Raw genomic sequence first — 19,698 nt, 5'->3', positions numbered from 1 at the left:
TCATGATTGAAATTTTTTAATTGTAGAAATCAATATCCCATTTAATGCCTCAGTAGACAATACAAATAAAAACGCTTTAATTTGCATTTAAAACAATCAATACATTGTGTTAGGTCGATATTAGTTTATTTGTGGGTTTGTTTGTTGCTGACCTCACAGACTTCCTTCTCGGGCACTCCCCTCAGGATGGCGTAAAACTCCAGGTGTTCTCTGCCGGTCAGCAGGTCGTTGATGGCATCAAACTGAGGACAGTAGCCCATGTTCTGATGCACCTCATCAATCTCTGTCTTTATACTGGGGGGAGGTACACATACATACAGAAAAGTTGAATTAAGTTTCATAGACAGCTATTTAACTATTTCCACCATTGATGCTAAGAATCTATCGGTTTAATTGCCAGTCAGGCAGTCAGACAAAGAGATTTATATTAATTCCAATGCAAATAATTGGACACCTTGGTATTGTATATTTTGAGGTATGATGTGTCTTACCTCTTGCCATTCAGGTAGGCTTCTCCACTGGTGACCAAAGAGTCTCCGGTCAGCATTTTAAAGGTACTGGTTTTTCCTGCCCCGTTCACCCCCAGCAAACCAAAGCACTGCAGGAGAAGAGAGACGGGTCAACACCAGAACACCTAATATTGACTTGCACAGGTGTATATATAGAGAGCCTGTGCTGTATCTTGTCATGTATCAGCTGATGCCTTTAAACCAGTCCGGAAAGGAACCTTCTCATCCTCGCATAAAGATTTGGGTAACCATATACAAACTGTTTATCTGTACCAAAGAAGGGCCGGTATACAGTATGTTGTTTGTGTCTCACCTCTCCACGGGGGATGCCAACACACAACCGGTCCACAGCCGGCTTCTGTTTGCGCTTGTAAATCTTGGTGAGCGACTTGAGCTCCAGGATGTCAGAGTGTCCCGCTCCACTCAGGATTCTCTGTCTCTCTCTGGCCACGTCCTCGTCTTCTTCTCCAATAGGCTTCAGATGACTGGCGGAGGACCTGGACAGACATTGTTTCCATTAATAACGTCCAAGCAAGTAAAAAAAACACGCCTGGGCATGTGATTTTCTTTTGCACTCAGTAAGTCATACTCTGTCATGTTTATTGAGGGTTTCACCCACCTGTTTTTGATGCAGAAGCGGTACTGAATGAGGACGGTGATGATGAAGAAGATCAAGCCCTCGATGGCCATTGCAAACAGGTTCTTTCCCACCATGTCCCAGGCCAGAGGGGAGCGGAACCGGTTTTCACCTACAAACACAACAGACGTTTAAAGACAACTAGAAAAATGTATCTATTCTAACACTTCTTCTTTTCAAAAGTAAATGTTTGTGCTAGTTGGCCAAAGAGGTCTACTGTATTTACCAAATCTCTCCAAAGCGTCAGACATGGCCTGATTCTTCACCATGTCAATCAGTCCTCTGCCCAGACAAAAGTGAGGGAAGATGAGGAACACGTTCTTCAGGATGTCGTTGATGCCACCGACTTCCTTAAATGGGAATGAAGTCAATATTCAATTAGGAGGGGTGAAGCATTCAGTCTTAATCATTTGTTGGTTTGCATTGAGAAAGCTGTTTTATTTCAAGTTTGAATACACAATCAATACTGCTGCTGCTCTTTACTGTCTACATCATTTCTTACATTGCTTCCAAACAGCTCCAGCACAAATGTAGAGACGCTGCCGTTGATTCCGATCAGTATGTTAACGCTGGTCAAAACCACGTAGGCCGTGCTGGGGATCTTAAAGAAGAAAGAGGCTGGGTACATCAGAGGGGTGATTGACCACCTGGGAAGAGATGCACAATTCATTTTTTAGATGAGAGAAAATAAGCCGAAATAAAGTAAGGGCGAGCCGAACAAAGTGAGTGTGTGTCGAGGCGTACCCGTAGAGCAGCAGCAGCAGGGCCAGCACAGGCAGATTGGTGGAGGAGACGTAAGCGTCTTGTTGGAAACACACAAAGATGATGATGACCAGTGTGGCTGGGACGATGTAGTTACACTGCAGGAGACAAAGAGGAGGAGGGTGAAAAAGAGGCTTCAGTACTTTTTTTCTGAATTTCTATCAAGTTTCAACAAATACTTTAAGTGCATAAGGTCCTGATACGCTTGGACATTTATTATTTTAGTGTCGGGAGGTTCAAAGAGGTCCCGTTCGACTGCAATGTCTTACCATATCCCAGACAAAGTTGGCCAGCCAATAGAGGAGAGGCTGCACGCCGCTGATGAACTGCATGTGTTTGGCCTTGTTCACTCTCTCCTGAATGAGGAAGACCACGAAACTGGCGGGGACGAAGGACATGGCGAAGATCACGCATATGGACACCAGCACGTCCACTGATGTCGTCATCCTGAGAGAGAGAGAGAGAGAGAGAGAGAGAGAGAGAAATGGAGCGAAGGAGGCAGTGAGAATTAAGTGATGTCTCTTAGCAAAGGTCAAAGAGACGTTTGAATTTTAAAATGCACCTCTGTGTTAGGCAATACGGTAATACTCACAATGCGACCTGGGACAGCTGCTCCTTGGTGAGGTTGAGCGGGTGATTGTGGGCAGTCATGCCAAACTTTGCGGGGTCTTTGCCGGCTTGCAGATTTGCCCGCAGGATGCCGTTGTTCATCACGTTGAGGAATGAACCGATGCTGTGCCAGCCCTTGTTGTTGAACCAGATCTGGAGATAGAAGGGCAGCCATGTTAGTGTCCATAGACCTCAGAGGACATACACAGCAGCTTGAGAGTTCATTAGCAGCCTGGCAGCACAAGTCTACCACTGAGCAGGAATCAATGATAATGCAATTACATGACAAAATATGAAGGGAGTGAGTGATTTTGTTGAAGCACATGGTGAAACAGTGGCAAAGATTGAAGGTTCCACATGCTGTTAATAACCTGTGTGTGTGTGTGTGTGTGTGTGTGCTAACCTTCACGTTATTCTTGGTGTCCAATCCTTGGATAAAATTGGAGAGACTGTGAAAGAAACGATCTGCTGCAGTTCCCTGGAGGGTGGGCAGAGAGAGAGAGAGAGAGAGGGAGGTTAAATTGACACTGTATCAAACCTGCTATAAAGGGCAATAATAAGTCCAGTCCACAAAATATAATAAAACTTATAATGAAAATGTAGAAATGTAGTCGCTATATTCAGTCAGTGTCTTATCCTGCCTAAGTGAAATCCCAGTAGAAAGATGTTTGTTGAGTGTGTGAGTTAAGTGTCTTACTCTCTCCAGACGGAAGCGTCTCCTCAGCTGAGCAATCGCCTCGTCAATATCATCTATCTGGTTCGAAAGCTGAGAACTCCTGGCGCCCAATGAGAATCCACCATACCTGTACAGAGCAGCAATGGTTTTAATATCAGCGAAGGGCACAGCAAAAAGGCACTTGGGTCAATATTATTGACACTATAAGTTTAAAGTGCATCATGATTCATGTCTGATAAAATACCTGAACTCGTTGACCCAAAGCTTGTTATTCAGGCTGTAAGAGAAGAAACAATTGTTAATGATTAATTAATGAATAATACAATGATGCAATTGTTAGCAAAAAAAACACATTAAAGTGTCCCCTAAATATCTAAGATGAATGTTACCTCTTGCCAATGATTTGTGCGTAGGTTTTAACCAGATAGTCTGAGATGTTTCTGCCGGTCAAATTCTGAAGAGTGTCTTTGCCAGTGATCTTCATCTGGAAACACACACGGACAAAACAGATCATTAGCATTTGCTTTTACGTGAAAGCATCATCTTGCATCTGTGTGTGGAGGAGGAGAAGAAGAGGAAGAGAATGTTTGTTTTGACTTTGTAATAGTTTTGTTGTCACCAACCTCTGGTGGTGGAAGTCCCCCGGCCCCAGCAGGGCACTCGGGAAGCATCCTCTTACGACTTCCACAGCTGCACTCACACAGCGGAGAGGGATGCTCCATGGACCAGTTGCCTTTGTCGAACATTTCCTTCACACTTTGAGAGACCTGCGGGATTGACCACTCATCCTCCACAGCTATACAGGGAGCGTCCCTGAAGAACAGAGATGGACACGTTTATATATAACACCAGATCTGCTTGGAGTGTACCTGTATTTTTTTTTCTCAATTAAACTGTATGTTCAATGTTCTTCTCCAAACTCACATTATGGGCTGTCCTTCCATGCAGTGTGTTCCAAATCCTGGTTTGTCTGTCAGAGCTCCGAGAAGTTTGTTGATGTGAGGGTCTTCGGGTAAGTCATTACTACAAACACATAAGTGAAACCATGGCTTTTAATACATGTATAATTCAATATAATACACTCTACGTGTGAATATGTAGAATTTGTTGAATTGTAGTTTAGAAGGTAACAATGATATCTCACCTGATGAAGGTAAACTGATCTTCATACATGCTGTGATCCAGAGCCAGGCTTGGGTACTTCCCAAATGGAGGAACAATCAGACTGAACACCAGGGCAATACACACAAACACCGCCGGGAGAACAATCTGAAAAATAAAATCATGGAGATGTATTATAACGAACATGCATCAGAACTTCAGAAGAGGCAGGACATAGTTACACAATTCTGCATGGCTGATGAAAGGCAGATATCTACATGCATGCTGACTACCTTTTTCATTTACAGTTGTATGTGAAGTTTAGTATACCTGAGCAAAGAAGCCTTTCCTGGAGCGCCGAGCATAGAGGAATCGTTTCCAGAGTAGTGCAACAAACTGCTGTCTTATCAGACTCCAGCCTTTGACTTGGAATGAACCTTTGCCATCCGCTCCACCGAGCCAGTCGGTCTCACGGGATTCTGGACACAGACACCATGCAAACACGTGAGCAAATTTGCAACATTACGATTATTCGTCCTGATCTATATATATTTTTTGTATATACAAAGGGTGAAAGCAATGATAGCACCAAGACTGTTGCTATCATCGCACTGCATGCTGGGTAGTGCAGTTCTACCTGGGTCACCTTCAGAGTCGTGGAAATCAAAGTCGTCCTCGGTCCAGGGTTTCAGGCAGCTCTGGTGGTCTCCAAACGCATGACGGCGACGAGTCCTGGTTGGCACGACTCCATCTGTGGCCACAGAAGGGTCAACACGTTAATGTTAACTAAGCTAAAGCTTTTATGAAAAGGTAACTCCTGCGATAATCCAGACTAAACAATACCTAAAAGTTAATAATGATTTTTCTAATATGGGTCCTAAACAAGGGTGTGACCATATTTTTCAAATACAGATGATTGGTGTGTTAATGCTGTGAATCCTGTTAATCTTTATTGTGCTGGAAAATGAATCTCACCTGAAAGCTCAACGGTATCCACTCCACTGTCCTCAGCCACTTTCAGGAAGATCTGCAAAGTTGAAAGACACGCAATTAAAAGATTGGAAGAATCCTATAAACATTAATACTGAAAACAGTAAAACAAAAAGAGCAAATCTGTCCATATAAACAATATTTTGTATCCACTTCATTCTACTTTTGAATATGTTTACAATGATCGGCCAACTGAGACCAAAGACATTTTTTTTGTACTGCTCCTTACCTCCTCCAGGGTGGTGTCAGATATTCCATAGCTTGATATTCCCAGGTCGGTGAGTCTGTCATCTAGCTCATGGAAAAGCTCCACAAAGGCGCCGTCTTTAGCTGACTGGTAGGGCAACACATAAGTGATTTCATGACCCAGGTCCTCAACAAGGCGAGCCTCATGGACATGCTTGAATATCACGTTGGATATGAGTGACACGTCTGTAAGCAAAAGAGCAGGATAAGTGAGAGGGACTAATAACACATAAAAAAACATTTATGATTTGCAAACGTGAATTTACAGGAATTACTGTAATTTGTCCAAAGTGTCTTACTACTTATACTATTGGTAAGTGTCTTACTATTGGTAAGTGTCTTACCAATAGTGGTGGTTTCACTCTCTGGTTCGCTGCCCAGACCAGCATCCGAACTGCTCTCCGATACGCTGTCCTCCTGAACCAAAAAGCAAAAAGGGTAAATGATCAAGTAAAATAAATCAATGAAACATCTCCCTCCTTCAATCATCTGTTGTTAGCTGAGACAAAGTATCGTTCCATCCTGCTTTTTTTAAACCACACTCAAAGTGAGTCCACTTCTTTTGTATCCTTCACAAACACACATTCTCTAAACATCTCTCTTACCTTCTCGGTTTTCTTGATGTAGGAGACGGTGCTAGCGGAATTCCTGCAGGACTGAAGCGACAGGTCGTAGTCTCTCTTGACAAGGGTCAGGTAGTAGCCTGTGCCCAGTTGGGTCTTCAGGAAGAGGGAGGAGCCCACACAACAAAGCTTTCCATGGGAAATGATGGCTATGCGGTCGCCGAGGATGTCAGCCTCATCCATGTGATGAGTGGACAGGATGATGGTGCGGCCTAGCAGAGGGACAAACACGTTTATCATTTATCAAAGATTGAAAAGAAATAAGAACTTCTGTTTGATCAAGGACATATCTATCATTTGTATTTACCTGATCTGTATTTAAGCAGCAGGTCCCAGATGCCCCTGCGTGCGTATGGGTCGACCCCAGCAGTGGGTTCATCTAAGATCACAACTTTTGAGCCGCCAACAAAAGCCAGAGCTACAGACAGCTTCCTCTGCATTCCTCCTGCAAAGACAACACGACGTAAAAAGTCAGACAGTTTCCATATTTACTGCTTATATCTATATTTGTATAGAAATCTTGTAGTACACAATACGCCCAATGTTATTTGTGAAAATCCAACTGACCGGAGAGCGTGTTGCTGCGTGCATTTCGTTTGTGAGGCAGTCCGACATCATTGACGATCTGTTCCATCTCAGTCTTCACCTGCTCCTCCGGCAGCCCCTTCAGACGGGCGTAGAACCAGATGTGCTCCTCCACTGTCAGCCTGGAAAAACAGCAAACCAGCAAATCACTCAATTACCGAAACACAAGAGGGAACAAGTGTGAGGAAATGTAACTTTTTCATAGTGAGATTTTAAGCTATTGGGATCTTGACTGCATACGCACATGCTGAAAAGTACGTTGTGCTGGGGACAGACTCCCAGATTCTGCCGGATGGCGCTGAGTTCAGTGCGGATGTCCTTGCCGAGGATGTAGGCTGTACCGGAGGTGGGTGGAAACAACCCTGTCAGGATTGACCTATCAGAAAGCAGGCAGGTACACAACAGTCAACATTAATAACCATCTCATTCACCTGTGTGGATTTCAAAATATTTGAACTCGTTTCAGACGCTCAGTTCTAGTTGAATGTGCTGCGTGATGATGTGTATCATATCTTACATAGTTGTGGTCTTGCCGGCTCCGTTGTGGCCGAGGAAGGAGGTTATCTGTCCGCTATAGAACCTCAGGGAAAGGCCGTCTACAGCCAGCTTGTTGCCATGGCTGTAGACCTTCACCATATTCTCGATGTAAACACCTGGCTCGATGTGGCTCGGCTCCTCCTCAATACACGCAGCTGAAGGAGAAATAAAGACAAGGTTATTTCAACCGTGACATAAGCTACGGTATGAAAAGACACACAAAAGAGGCACCATCGATCTGCACCTTGACCTTGTGACAATATTTCATTCATAGTTGTGAAAATACTTCCCTAAACACAAAGACAAACAAGTAGTTATAATAATGATTTGTTTAGGATTCGTACCGTCAGCATTTCCTTTCTTTGACATAAGGTTGGCGTATTCCTTGTTCTGTTCCTCTCCACACCAGTACGTCTTAGTGAACGGGAAATACCAGGGCCTGGGGATCCCATACTGACCTGGAATAAAGAAAATTGTTTTGTGTCAGCACTGTGTCCACAAAACAACCTAAAAGAACACTTCATACTCTGGACTTTGTAACTGTACTTAGGCTTAGTCATTGAAGGAGAATATAGTAATACCGTAAAACTGCATCTATGACTCACCAGGGAAGACGGCTTCGATGTACCAGGTCATCACTCCGTAGAGCACGGCGTCAAACAGCATGAGGCAGATGGAGGTGGTCAGGTTGTAGCTGTCTTCCTCCATGGGGCTGGCCAGCAGGTTGGACCACTGGATCCCAACTCCTTGCTCCTCAAACAGGGCAAAGTACTCACAGCCAAAACCAAAAGCCACGGGAGACAGCAAACTCTGGGAGAAGAACAGAGAGGCAAGAGATTAGCGGAGAGAACAAAAAAACTAAACTGAACACAAGATGTATGTAGGTGTATGAGCAAGCAAATTATTCTTATGTTGTGTAGGTCCATTTGGAAAAAAAATATATAAAAAGGTATTTTCTAAAAAGACGAGGAAGAGACTAGATTTCATATTCAGATATAAATTTGAGGGTGAAATCTTAACACTTGTCACATATTGAGTATTCATGTACATGTATGTATTATCAAATTTATTCCCACCACTAGGATTTTTGCCCCGAAGCCCACGTAGTCTTGCCAGGCGACACACAGCACGTAGGGCAGGTAGAGGGTGAAGTATATGATGCCACCGCAGGCAGCTGCCAGGTTGGCGCGAGAGAACAGGGTGCTGATGAGGAAACACTGCATGATGGTCACCACGCCGAAGGATGCCAGGAAAATAAACACCACGCCTGGGTCGCTGTAGGGCAGCAGGTTGCCCATCTGTAAAAGAGTACAAAAAAAAGAGAATGAGAGAGAGATAATGAAGTCATTTCCTGGTTACGGGCAGTATGACTTCAGTTGTTTCTCCACAATTGGATGACATTTCCAGACCATGAGGTGATTATCGAAAAACAGAGTGACTATCAAATTTAATGTTGAGTATAAACAGTAATGATCAGTTTGAGTATGTGAGCTTCTCCCCCTGTAATTTGCTGACATTCCTGCATGATGACTTGATGACTGAGTGTATACGCATGTAGGCGTGTGTTTGTGTGTGTTTGTGTGTGTGTGTGTGTGTGTGTGTGTGTGTGGTCATGGCAACACCAACCTTCAGACACATCACCAACAAGCCAGCGCTGATCAGGAGTGGTATTAAACTGCTGATGAACCAGCTGAGCCACAGGATGCCGTTGTTCAGTCCCATGATCCTCATGGTCTCTCTAAGCCGCGCCTCCTTCTCGTAAACCACGCCCTTGATAATGATGGCTACCGAGTACATCCACGCCAAGGTCATGAAGAGAGGCATTGACCGACTCATCACCCGCAGGAACCTGTGACAAAAGTAGGAAAAGTTGGTTAGAATGATTATTTTTTTCACTTAAATCTTTATTGACACGATTTTGTGACATTGCAATGATACTTACAAAAACATAGTTACAAATCTACAAATAGAAGCTGGCAAGTGAAACAAGAAAAACAAGCTGATTTGGAAAGCCTTACTATTCTTACACTCTTGACAATGGATATACAGTATCTATTAATTATTGTTCCACTCCAATGTCTTCATCTTTAGTCCATTTTTAAATTTTTCGGTCCAATTGTGCTTCTTGAAGTCTCAGTTTGTGTGTCAATTTCTCCATGAAAAATATCTCTTCAACAATGCCTCCTTACCTAAATGCCTGGTGATAGCTTTGTGCATGCTACTAGCAGTAGTTTGTTTAAAATTCACATCCCTTGCAATTACATTTTCCTTTCGGAGTTTACATAAAAAGGGAACCACATTACTTTTAAGGACGTCATATCCTAGTATTTGCTTAAGTTACAAATGTAACAGTACAGTGAACGGTGCAATTACTCTCTTACTATTCAAAGTCACTTACATGTCGTCAACATAGCAGGGGTATGGCATCTGTTGAATGTAGACGCCGGTCCTCTCCTTAACTCCAGTGATGGCTCTGATGATCCCATGCTCAATCACGTCCTGAAGGTAAGAAAAGCCGCCCCAGATGTACCGAAGGTCCTCAAAGGGATCTGCCCTGGGACCGGGGTCCCAATACCTTGTGAAAGCAAAACGCTCATTAGAACAAAACTATCTGAAAATGATCTCCAATTAAATTATCATTGGACAGAACCTCTTACCCGTCTTTAATCTTGTTTGTCCTTTCCACATTATCAATGTCCATGCGGATCTTATAGTTGACCTTGGCAGGCAAGTCAGTGCTGTTGCCATGGGCGATGTCAGGGAACACGATTCCAGCCCAGAACTTCTGGTTGTGCAGAAGACCCATGGACTTGTTGACCAGTCTCTCTTCATTGGCTACTGGCTCTAGCTTGTCCAGGTTCACACACTAAAAGGAAACCAGAGAGGCGTTATAGCATATTCTACTGACTAGGAATGAAGTTGCATTTGTATGATAGGGGGGTCTAAATGGGGTCTGTGTTACTCAGTTTAAGAGGTTCTGGGATGTTCAAGAAATATATTTTATCAAGGTGCTGTGTCCCTACTCTCTTTCTTGTATTGAAATCATAAAAATCCCTGCTAACACAATCACACGGTTTCCTTACAAATACAACAATGAACTCGATGCCCTATTATTACACTAACTCATGTACCTTTGGTAAACATTAAGTAAACACATTAGAGTTGTAAGCTGATTTGTTTAGGGCCCCCGTCATACTCGAAAGTCCTGGCCAAAAGCCAACTCTATACCCCACTGTGTGAGAGGCCAGTGAGTTCAGAAAATATTATGAAAATACAGCGTGATCACTTCTAATGCTACCGGCATGACAGACGCTTATGATAAGCCTTGACATAGTTTTCGGTGAGAAGAATGACAGTTTACACAGATATGATCTCCTTAAAGGGTGCGACACAGTCAGTAGGGCAATGGGTTGTTGTAGTGAAAGGAGTGTGAAGTGTGTAATATATGTGTGATGAAAGTGGAGTCTAAGGTCACCAGCTATAAATCATAAGTTTGTCTGCGTCATCGATCTATGGAATGGAATACATCACTTATTTAGCTAACATGATCATTACAAAAACATAGTTACAAATAGCCTTGTGCAGAGGTACTACACAAGGCTATTAGGTCACATTTATTAGTAAACTTAATGGGTTTTTTATAGGCATTTTTTATTTTGCAGAGTTTAGGGGTGCTTGTTTATTGCTGAGGCTCTGGCATACTGAACGACTTCGCAGAGACACACTCAGCATGGCAGTGAAGTGATTTGATGAGGGAAGGAATGGGGAAAGAACATTTGATTTCAAGACTTCCAGTAGCTGTGGCAGGATCAAAATGCAGTTCAAATTGCATTTCAAAAGAGTAGAAGACACAGGAAGTCTTTGTAATGCTATGACCTATTTGGGAAAATAAGCATTTAACCTATTTCTCAGCTAGGTTTTCTTTGCATCTTAACCTAATTTGAATATATTAGATAACATCTATTTTACTGCAGCAACATAAGACCCACAAACATGTCTATTTGTTGGCAATGTTGTGAAAACAAGAACAGATGCATAGTAATTGAATTCACGCTGTGAGGAAACGGAGTGTTTCGCCTCCGTGAGAATGGTGACTGATTCACTCACTGCAATCAGGTGTGTGCACTGATTGGCTGATTGAGCCCAGGTGTGAAGAGGCTATATCTGCCCTGAGACCCCACTGCTCTGTGCTGCTCATTGTTTGCTCTATGCGACGGTGAGAGGTTCACTCTGAGTGCCCTCTGAGTTAGTAAAAATAATTGTTCAAGTTTTGGTCTTTCGTTCAGCTGCTTGGCAGCAGTGGTTTGGTTCTCACTTTAGTTTTGTTATTAAAAGGTAGCCTGTGTGGCCCTGCACAACTTTGTGCTTTTTGTTTTCTGCCCCCTCCCAGTGTCGCGTTGCGATTTAGTGGTTATCCCTCCGGGGATAACTTTTAGAAACCCCTTGGTCCGCACCTGTGTCCCTAACTCCCCCCCAAAGCCTTACAGAATGAGCAGCCCAATGCAGGGCACAGCGGACCCCACTAGTGCTGCTGGGGACAGTTTAGAGGTCCATAGACAGGCAATTTCGGCTCAAGGAGCCCTATTGGGCTCACACGATCAAACGCTACGTGCCATTGTGGAGCAACAGGCCTCGCAGGACTGCATGCTGCGGGAGATACTGGCCCGTTTACAGCCACCTGGGCCAGCCCCTACCCAAGCACAAGCACCTCCAGTTCCACCCCATGACCCTTTTGTAGTCCAGGAGACCAAGTTGGCAACCCCAGCCCGCTATGACGGGCATCCAGGGAGGTGTAAGGGATTTATAACCCAATGCAGTTTAGTGTTTGAGTTACGACCCTCTATGTTTAGCACAGACCGAGCCCGGGTCGCATATATAATATCCCTTCTTTCAGACAAGGCCCTTGCATGGGCTACAGCCTTGTGGGATAAACAGACACCGGGCTGCGCTGACTCTGCTCTCTTCATGGCAGAGATGAGGCACGTGTTCGACCATGATGTAAGCGGCCACGAAGCTGCCAAACGCCTTCTTAGGTTACGTCAGGGCTCTTCAAGCGTTGCAGAATTTTCAATTCCATTCCGAACTTTAGCTACAGAGTCAGGTTGGAACAGGGAGGCTCTAGTGACCACTTTCGGTAATGCCTTATCTGAGAGGGTTAAGGATGAGCTAGCTTCCCGTGAGGTTCCGGATTCTCTTGAGGATTTAATATCATTGGCCATTCGAATTGACAACAGAATTCGTGAGCGCAACAGGGAGAGAAAACCGGGGTACCCCCGCCCTATGTCGGAGGAGTCCAGCATCTCTTGTGAAACAACTAACTTGCCTAAGGGGCCCCTTAGCAATGATGACCATGAACCCATGCAGATAGGACGCACACGGCTTACCTCTGCGGAGAAACAGAAACGTATGAGCAGTGGAGCTTGTCTATACTGTGGCAGGGGAGGTCACTTCATTCGCCAGTGCCCCTCAATGCAAAAACCCGGTATGCAGGGAAACGAGTAGACTCTGCAGACCGTGGGGAGGCCTCGCCGAGTCTTAATATTTCCCCTTGTGTGGATAATCACACTTACTTGCCCTTTGAGTTATTTTGGGATGGAGACTGGCGCACTTTTTCGGCATTTGTCGACTCAGGAGCAGCAGGTAGTTTTATGGACTCAACCCTGGCCCGTAATCTCAAACTACCAATTTTTGATCTTCCTTGTCCACTTGCAATCACCGCAGTGGATGGGCGACCGTTGGGTAGGGGTAGGGTTGAGAAGGTCACCTGCCCGATTTGCATTCGCATTGGCAATCACACGGAAGCGATTAAGTTTTTTCTTATTGATACACCTCAGTTACCCCTCATTCTGGGACACCCATGGCTCAAGGAACACAACCCCCACATCAATTGGAGGGCGGGGCAGGTGCTGAGCTGGGGCCCAGACTGTGCTTCTCACATGAGGGACTCAGACTCGGTGCGACTCCAACCTTTGGGCCTGGGGTCTCCTGCTGCTACCACCTCCTCTGCCTCAAAAACTCCCAGTTCATTAGGCCTCACCTGTGCTACCCCCAGTGTTCCCCTGACTCTTGGGGCTCTCGAGCCCGTGACTCCTTCCAACTCTTCGTCTTCTGTGTCTAATCTTCCCAGTGGGGTTCCGGTAGAGTATGTTGAACTTAGTGAGGTCTTCAGTAAACAGAAGGCTTCCACCCTTCCTCCGCATAGGCCGTATGATTGTTCCATCGATCTCCTCCCAGGCACTACGCCCCCCAGGGGCCGCCTGTATTCGTTATCACAACCTGAAACATCAGCTATGGCGGGCTATATTGATGAGGCTTTAGCGGCAGGTTTCATTCGCCCCTCTACATCTCCGGCTGGAGCCGGGTTTTTCTTTGTGGGGAAGAAAGATGGGGGGCTTAGACCCTGCATTGATTACAGGGGCCTAAATAGCATCACCGTTAAAAATCGCTACCCACTCCCTCTCATGTCCACGGCATTTGAACAACTTCAGGGTGCATCGTTTTTTACCAAGTTGGACCTTAGGAATGCCTATAATCTGGTGCGCATACGAGAGGGAGATGAGTGGAAAACGGCGTTCAACACTTCACGGGGGCACTATGAATATCTGGTCATGCCCTTTGGACTTTCGAATGCTCCTGCAGTTTTCCAGGCGTTGGTCAATGATGTCCTCAGGGAGATGCTTGAACATTTTGTCTATGTGTATTTGGATGACATTTTGATTTTTTCAAAGTCCTATCTGGAGCATGTGTCTCATGTTAAGAGGGTTCTCCAGAGGTTGTTGGCGCACCAACTCTTTGTCAAGGCGGAGAAATGTGTCTTCCATGCCCCCACAGTCAAGTTTCTGGGGTACATTGTGGAGCAGGGCAGTGTCAGAATGGACCCAAGCAAGGTCAAAGCGGTGCAAGATTGGCCTCGACCTGACTCTGTCAGACACGTTCAGCGCTTTTTGGGGTTCGCTAATTTTTATCGACGCTTCATTAGGGGCTTTAGCTCGATTGCTGCCCCTATTTCTGCACTGGTAAAGGGGCCGCCTTCACGATTTCATTGGTCCCCAGGGGCTGAGAAGGCATTTACGGAACTTAAGAGAAAGTTTACCACCGCACCGGTCCTGATTCACCCAGACCCCTCCATACCATTTGTTGTCGAGGTGGATGCCTCAGATGTGGGAGTGGGGGCGGTTTTGTCCCAAAGTTCTCCAAAGGACAAAAAGCTCCACCCTTGCGCATTCTTCTCTCGGCGTCTTCTACCAGCCGAGAGAAATTACGATGTGGGTAACAAGGAGCTGCTGGCCGTGAAGTTGGCCCTGGAGGAGTGGCGCCATTGGCTTGAAGGTTCCGAGCATCCGTTTCAGGTCTGGACAGACCATAAGAATCTGGCATATATCCAGCAGGCCAAACGCTTAAATCCTCGCCAAGCTCGCTGGGCCCTGTTTTTCAACAGGTTTGATTTCAATCTTTCATACCGTCCAGGTTCGAAGAATCTGAAGCCGGATGCCCTATCTCGACGATATGAGTGTTCAGGTCGTGACAGTTCCCCAGAGCCCATTGTGCCCCTCACTCGCATCCTTGCCCCAATCACCTGGGAGATTGACACAGTGGTTCAGGGGGCTCAACAGCAGGAGCCCGACCCAGGAGGGGGGCCCCCAGGCTGTCGGTATGTTCCAGCAGGAGTGCGACCACAAGTTCTTCAGTGGGGTCACTCTTCACGCCTCACCAATCACCCTGGTGTTCGTCGCACTATGGGTTTTCTCAAACAGAGATTCTGGTGGCCCCGGATGGCGAGAGATGTGAGCGAGTTTGTGGCGGCTTGCACCATTTGCGCCCAAAACAAGACGTCACAACAGCCGCCTGCCGGTCTGCTCCAGTCCTTACCTATCCCGAAACGCCCTTGGTCTCATGTGGCCCTGGATTTTATTACAGGACTACCCTCATCGAAAGGGTTCACTGTCATTATGGTCGTAGTAGATCGGTTCTCAAAGGCAGCCCATTTCATCCCGCTTCCTAAGCTTCCTTCTGCCCTAGAGACCGCCCGACTTGTAGTCAAACATGTCTTTTGCTACCACGGCCTCCCCCAAGACATTGTGTCTGACCGAGGTCCCCAGTTTGCTTCCCGTTTCTGGAAGGCATTTTGTTCCCTTGTGGGTGCTTCGGCTAGTCTCTCGTCAGGGTTTCACCCCGAGACCAACGGTCAGACTGAGCGCACCAATCAGACACTCGAGAGAACACTTCGTTGCCTGGTGTCCTCCAATCCTACCACGTGGAGCGAACAACTGGTGTGGGCTGAGTATTCTTATAACACTTTAAAGAATGCATCCACTGGCCTCTCCCCTTTTGAGTGTCAGTATGGATATCAGCCACCGTTGTTCCCAGAACAGGAGAGGGAGGTAGGGGTGCCTTCGGCGGCTCAGTTTGTCCAGCGGTGTCGTGCTACCTGGAGGCGTGTTCGTGCTTCTCTTCAACAGGCTGTGGCACGGCAGAAGCACTATGCTGACCAGCATCGCCGCCCAGCCCCAAACTATCGGGTTGGTCAAAGGGTGTGGCTCTCCACTAGGGATCTCCCATTGCGGGTTGAGTCTCGCAAATTGGCGCCACGTTTCGTTGGTCCCTTCAAGATCATTCGTAGGATTAACCCTGTCACTTTTCGCCTTCTGCTTCCCCGGTCAATGAGAATCCACCCCTCGTTTCATGTTTCCCGCCTTAAGCCGGTCCGCTCCAGTCCACTGGCACCTCCAGAGAGGCCTCCGCCTCCACCCAGGCTGGTTGGGGGTCAACCAGCGTACACGGTTCGGCGGATATTGAACAGTCGACGTGTGGGACGTGGGATTCAGTACCTGGTGGACTGGGAGGGATATGGGCCTGAGGAGCGTGCCTGGGTCCCAGCTAGGGACATTTTGGACCCAACTCTGGTCCGGGACTTTCGCCGCCTCCAGCCTGGGGGTCCTGTGGGAACGTCAGGTGCCGTTCCTTAGAGGGGGGATCCTGTGAGGAAACGGAGTGTTTCGCCTCCGTGAGAATGGTGACTGATTCACTCACTGCAATCAGGTGTGTGCACTGATTGGCTGATTGAGCCCAGGTGTGAAGAGGCTATATCTGCCCTGAGACCCCACTGCTCTGTGCTGCTCATTGTTTGCTCTATGCGACGGTGAGAGGTTCACTCTGAGTGCCCTCTGAGTTAGTAAAAATAATTGTTCAAGTTTTGGTCTTTCGTTCAGCTGCTTGGCAGCAGTGGTTTGGTTCTCACTTTAGTTTTGTTATTAAAAGGTAGCCTGTGTGGCCCTGCACAACTTTGTGCTTTTTGTTTTCTGCCCCCTCCCAGTGTCGCGTTGCGATTTAGTGGTTATCCCTCCGGGGATAACTTTTAGAAACCCCTTGGTCCGCACCTGTGTCCCTAACTCCCCCCCAAAGCCTTACACACGCATTTGCATCGGCAGACTGAATAAGTCTTGTAAAAACTACCTTACAAGCTATTTTGACGTCAACATTGGTTTGGCATTTTATTTGGATGGACCACCATCACACACATTTTCTTTGTTTAGAATACAGGAAATTACATGGAACAGTGGTGTTGTGTGTGTGTGTGTGTGTGTGTGTGTGTGTGTGTGTGTGTGTGTGTGTGTGTGTGTGTGTGTGTGTGTGTGTGTGTGTGTGTGTGTGTGTGTGTGTGTGTGTGTGTGTGTGTTGCTAACCTCCATGAAGCGTGAGATGGTCAGTATGGCCTGGTCGGTTTCATTGAAGACCTGTCTCCAGGTGTAGGCAGATCCTGCAGGTCTTTTGTCCTCTGAGATTTTGGACAGGAAGTTGGACACATCTGACACGCTCCACTCAGTCCCACTGAGCTGAGCATTTAAAAATGCAGCACTGGCATTATTCTGGAGCATGGTCTGCAAAAAGGAAAGTGTATATTGTCTATTATTGAGACTACAGGCACCATTACTTGTTACCATTAAGTAAACCTTTAATATTGATAAGGATACCGATAAAAAAAAAGAAGCCCGGGATTTTCAAGTGGCTTATAGTCTTACTGTCATAAGACTTCCTTGCTGTAAAATATAGTATGTCATGTGAAAAAAACTATTGAATAATCAATGTGTGCCTGTAGGCCTCTGGTTTGTGCAACTCTTTCTGTGGCTTGGGTCTTTCTTTCCTCTGTCATTTGATTTTCTGATACCCCTGTTCAAGGCTTGTTCTTTCATTCATTATCTTTGATAGCAGCGCTATTTCCTGTTTCCCAGACAGAGAAAACTATTTTGTGACTGCAGAGACAGCTATCTAATCAAAAACTGTTCAAAGCAGCAGCCTGTCAATATCAGCGGAACAAACTGAACATAGCTTTAAACTAAATGTTAAAAGCTTGTTCAAACACATGGTGATCATATGAACATTGTGACAATACTTTTTGTTTCTTGGCAGGAACAGACAATATATATTTTTTTATTGTTTTCAAAATGCATGTAATTGATATTCAGAGGTGAAGGACGAGGTCTCTGCAAATGTCTTTAGTTACTGAACAGTGTCACCCTTCGCCACTAGGTGGGAGTGTTGCTTATGCAATTTACATTTCCAGCCATGAAGAGCCATTTTATGAACTACATGCCATCTGATAAGAGACTTCTTGCTGAAGAGCATGACGTAGATGGCTCACTCTTTTGGAGTGACTATAATTTTAATCTTGACAGAACATGTAGAGCTGTGTGCAAGAAAATCAACACACTTTTTGTTTCCTTCCTGCTACAGGAACTACTATGTAATACCATGCTGGTAAACCTTAACTGTGTCAGTGGTATTATGTTACTGTACATCTGTCTCTCATGTTTGTCCCGCTTCTATTTACCCTAAAAACACCAGTCAGTATTAAAGAGTGTCCCCTTTCTCCACCGTTACAAGAACCTTTTATCATCCTGTGATGAACCCACAAGAGAATAAAAACATTTTGTGACATTTAGAGCCGGTCAGACGTTTTGTCAATATATTCTTAACATGGACATTCACTTAAGTGGTCTGGGTGTTGACCCAGACGGAAGCTACAGAAGTCGTTTGCACAGATAATTATACTCGGGTCACGGAGTTGCCCAGATTACTGCCTTTAAACTCCTTATGCTAACAGGAAGAACACTGTAAACAACAGGGCACGGACTGACGTGTGTACGGGTGTGTGTCTTCGCTCTCAGTGCGTGCCACTCACCCTGACCAAGTCCATCTCTTCGCTATTCTCAACGAAGTCCCAGACTTTGGGTCTCATCTCTATCCACATGCCTCCAAGGTCCCTCAGCACACCAAGCTCCTGGAAGGTCTTATTCACCTGGAGAAAAAAAACACACATAGACAGTCTCATTCATTTTCTGATGGGGCGTCATGTATGATTGTGATGGGGTTTCAGAGACCACAGGGGGCCTGTTTTACCTCGTGGATGATTCTCTGTGTTGCTGGAGTATCTGGGGTGTACAGGATCTTCCCCATGAGCAGAGGCTTGAGGGCTCTCCAGATCATGCGGGAAACGGGGCTGGACTCCAGGCCTCGCATCAAGTTGTTACAATAGGGAGCTGGAAAAGTAAACACACAGTCATTTTTTTGAGTATTGTATCTCCTCAGTTTGACAAGATTTTTTTTTTCTACTTCTGGTATTCAGCCCTGGACACTTACTGGAAGAATTGTCGTAAGCAGAGGGAGGGTCACTGTCGCTGTCGTTGCCATGGTTTCCGAACAGGGCCTTGTAGTTGTTGTCTTCGTACCAGTTGAGAGACTTGATTTTGAGGCCGCCCCCCTCTGGGTGACCGCAGACGATACGCGACACAGCCTGGTACATCTGGTTAGGAGAGTCTGTGGCATTTGCAGTCAGATACATGATCTCCCTACGCATATCCTTCCAACTGTGCATACTGGAAAGCTGAATGGGGGGGAAAGCACACAGACACAAATTTTGAAAAAAGCTAAAATACAAATAATTATTTTTGTAATGTTCTTTGCACAATTAATTTGTAAATCTAGTTGCACCAAATGCCCATAAGTCGTTATCAGCTGGTTACACACAGACAGAGGATTCAGTGTTCCTGTCTACTTACAAAACCACATTTCCGATGATTATTAATACATTCAAAAATTATACAATCTAATACTCAGATCATAAATACTCTCATTGTGGGTTATACGCGGCCGGAGGGGTCTTTTCCTGTCATGCTTTAAAGGTTATTTAAAGTACAATGATGGGGGAAATATGCAGACCTACTCCATGAACAAAGAAGGACTCAAAAGTAAAATGAGTTTAGTTATGAAACTACACAGATCCATGTCTTGAGAAATTAAACATCATCTTCAGGCAACAGAACAAGGACTCATGTTCATGTTCAATAGTTTGCTGAATGAACTGCATGTTCCTTATAACGTACAACAACATGTGTGTTCAAACTTGCTCTGTACATGTTATCTTCC

At 45.5% G+C, this 19,698-nt stretch overlaps 1 protein-coding gene across 3 annotated transcripts in view; it reads right to left on the bottom strand.

Annotated features, from left to right (window-relative positions):
* The window catches only part of LOC307251938 (phospholipid-transporting ATPase ABCA1-like), a 44,302-nt gene that overhangs the window by 3,914 nt on the left and 20,690 nt on the right, over positions 1–19,698 (bottom strand). The window contains exons 9-44 of one of the 3 annotated variants that reach the window (XM_080029400.1): positions 18,913–19,156; positions 18,673–18,812; positions 18,455–18,571; positions 16,959–17,153; positions 9,933–10,141; positions 9,674–9,850; positions 8,902–9,124; positions 8,352–8,573; positions 7,881–8,085; positions 7,620–7,733; positions 7,256–7,430; positions 6,983–7,114; positions 6,721–6,860; positions 6,461–6,598; positions 6,136–6,365; positions 5,830–5,947; positions 5,514–5,716; positions 5,270–5,321; positions 4,932–5,045; positions 4,625–4,773; positions 4,338–4,462; positions 4,118–4,216; positions 3,817–4,006; positions 3,583–3,677; positions 3,438–3,470; positions 3,215–3,320; positions 2,921–2,995; positions 2,501–2,670; positions 2,178–2,355; positions 1,891–2,006; positions 1,649–1,793; positions 1,373–1,496; positions 1,129–1,258; positions 823–1,006; positions 492–598; positions 153–294 (exon numbers count right to left, since the gene is read on the bottom strand). In XM_080029400.1, coding sequence (XP_079885526.1) covers positions 153–294; positions 492–598; positions 823–1,006; positions 1,129–1,258; positions 1,373–1,496; positions 1,649–1,793; positions 1,891–2,006; positions 2,178–2,355; positions 2,501–2,670; positions 2,921–2,995; positions 3,215–3,320; positions 3,438–3,470; positions 3,583–3,677; positions 3,817–4,006; positions 4,118–4,216; positions 4,338–4,462; positions 4,625–4,773; positions 4,932–5,045; positions 5,270–5,321; positions 5,514–5,716; positions 5,830–5,947; positions 6,136–6,365; positions 6,461–6,598; positions 6,721–6,860; positions 6,983–7,114; positions 7,256–7,430; positions 7,620–7,733; positions 7,881–8,085; positions 8,352–8,573; positions 8,902–9,124; positions 9,674–9,850; positions 9,933–10,141; positions 16,959–17,153; positions 18,455–18,571; positions 18,673–18,812; positions 18,913–19,156 — 5,316 coding nt within the window. The remainder of the gene's footprint in view (positions 1–152; positions 295–491; positions 599–822; positions 1,007–1,128; positions 1,259–1,372; positions 1,497–1,648; positions 1,794–1,890; positions 2,007–2,177; positions 2,356–2,500; positions 2,671–2,920; positions 2,996–3,214; positions 3,321–3,437; positions 3,471–3,582; positions 3,678–3,816; positions 4,007–4,117; positions 4,217–4,337; positions 4,463–4,624; positions 4,774–4,931; positions 5,046–5,269; positions 5,322–5,513; positions 5,717–5,829; positions 5,948–6,135; positions 6,366–6,460; positions 6,599–6,720; positions 6,861–6,982; positions 7,115–7,255; positions 7,431–7,619; positions 7,734–7,880; positions 8,086–8,351; positions 8,574–8,901; positions 9,125–9,673; positions 9,851–9,932; positions 10,142–16,958; positions 17,154–18,454; positions 18,572–18,672; positions 18,813–18,912; positions 19,157–19,698) is intronic. The other 2 variants (XM_080029401.1, XM_080029402.1) reach the window with 2 other exon arrangements.

The sequence above is a fragment of the Ammodytes marinus genome, assembly GCF_949987685.1.
Source record: "Ammodytes marinus genome assembly, chromosome: 6".
Classification (NCBI taxonomy): domain Eukaryota; kingdom Metazoa; phylum Chordata; class Actinopteri; order Uranoscopiformes; family Ammodytidae; genus Ammodytes; species Ammodytes marinus.
Note: the sequence above shows the minus strand (reverse complement) of the source record. Positions and strands in the feature narration are given on the sequence as shown.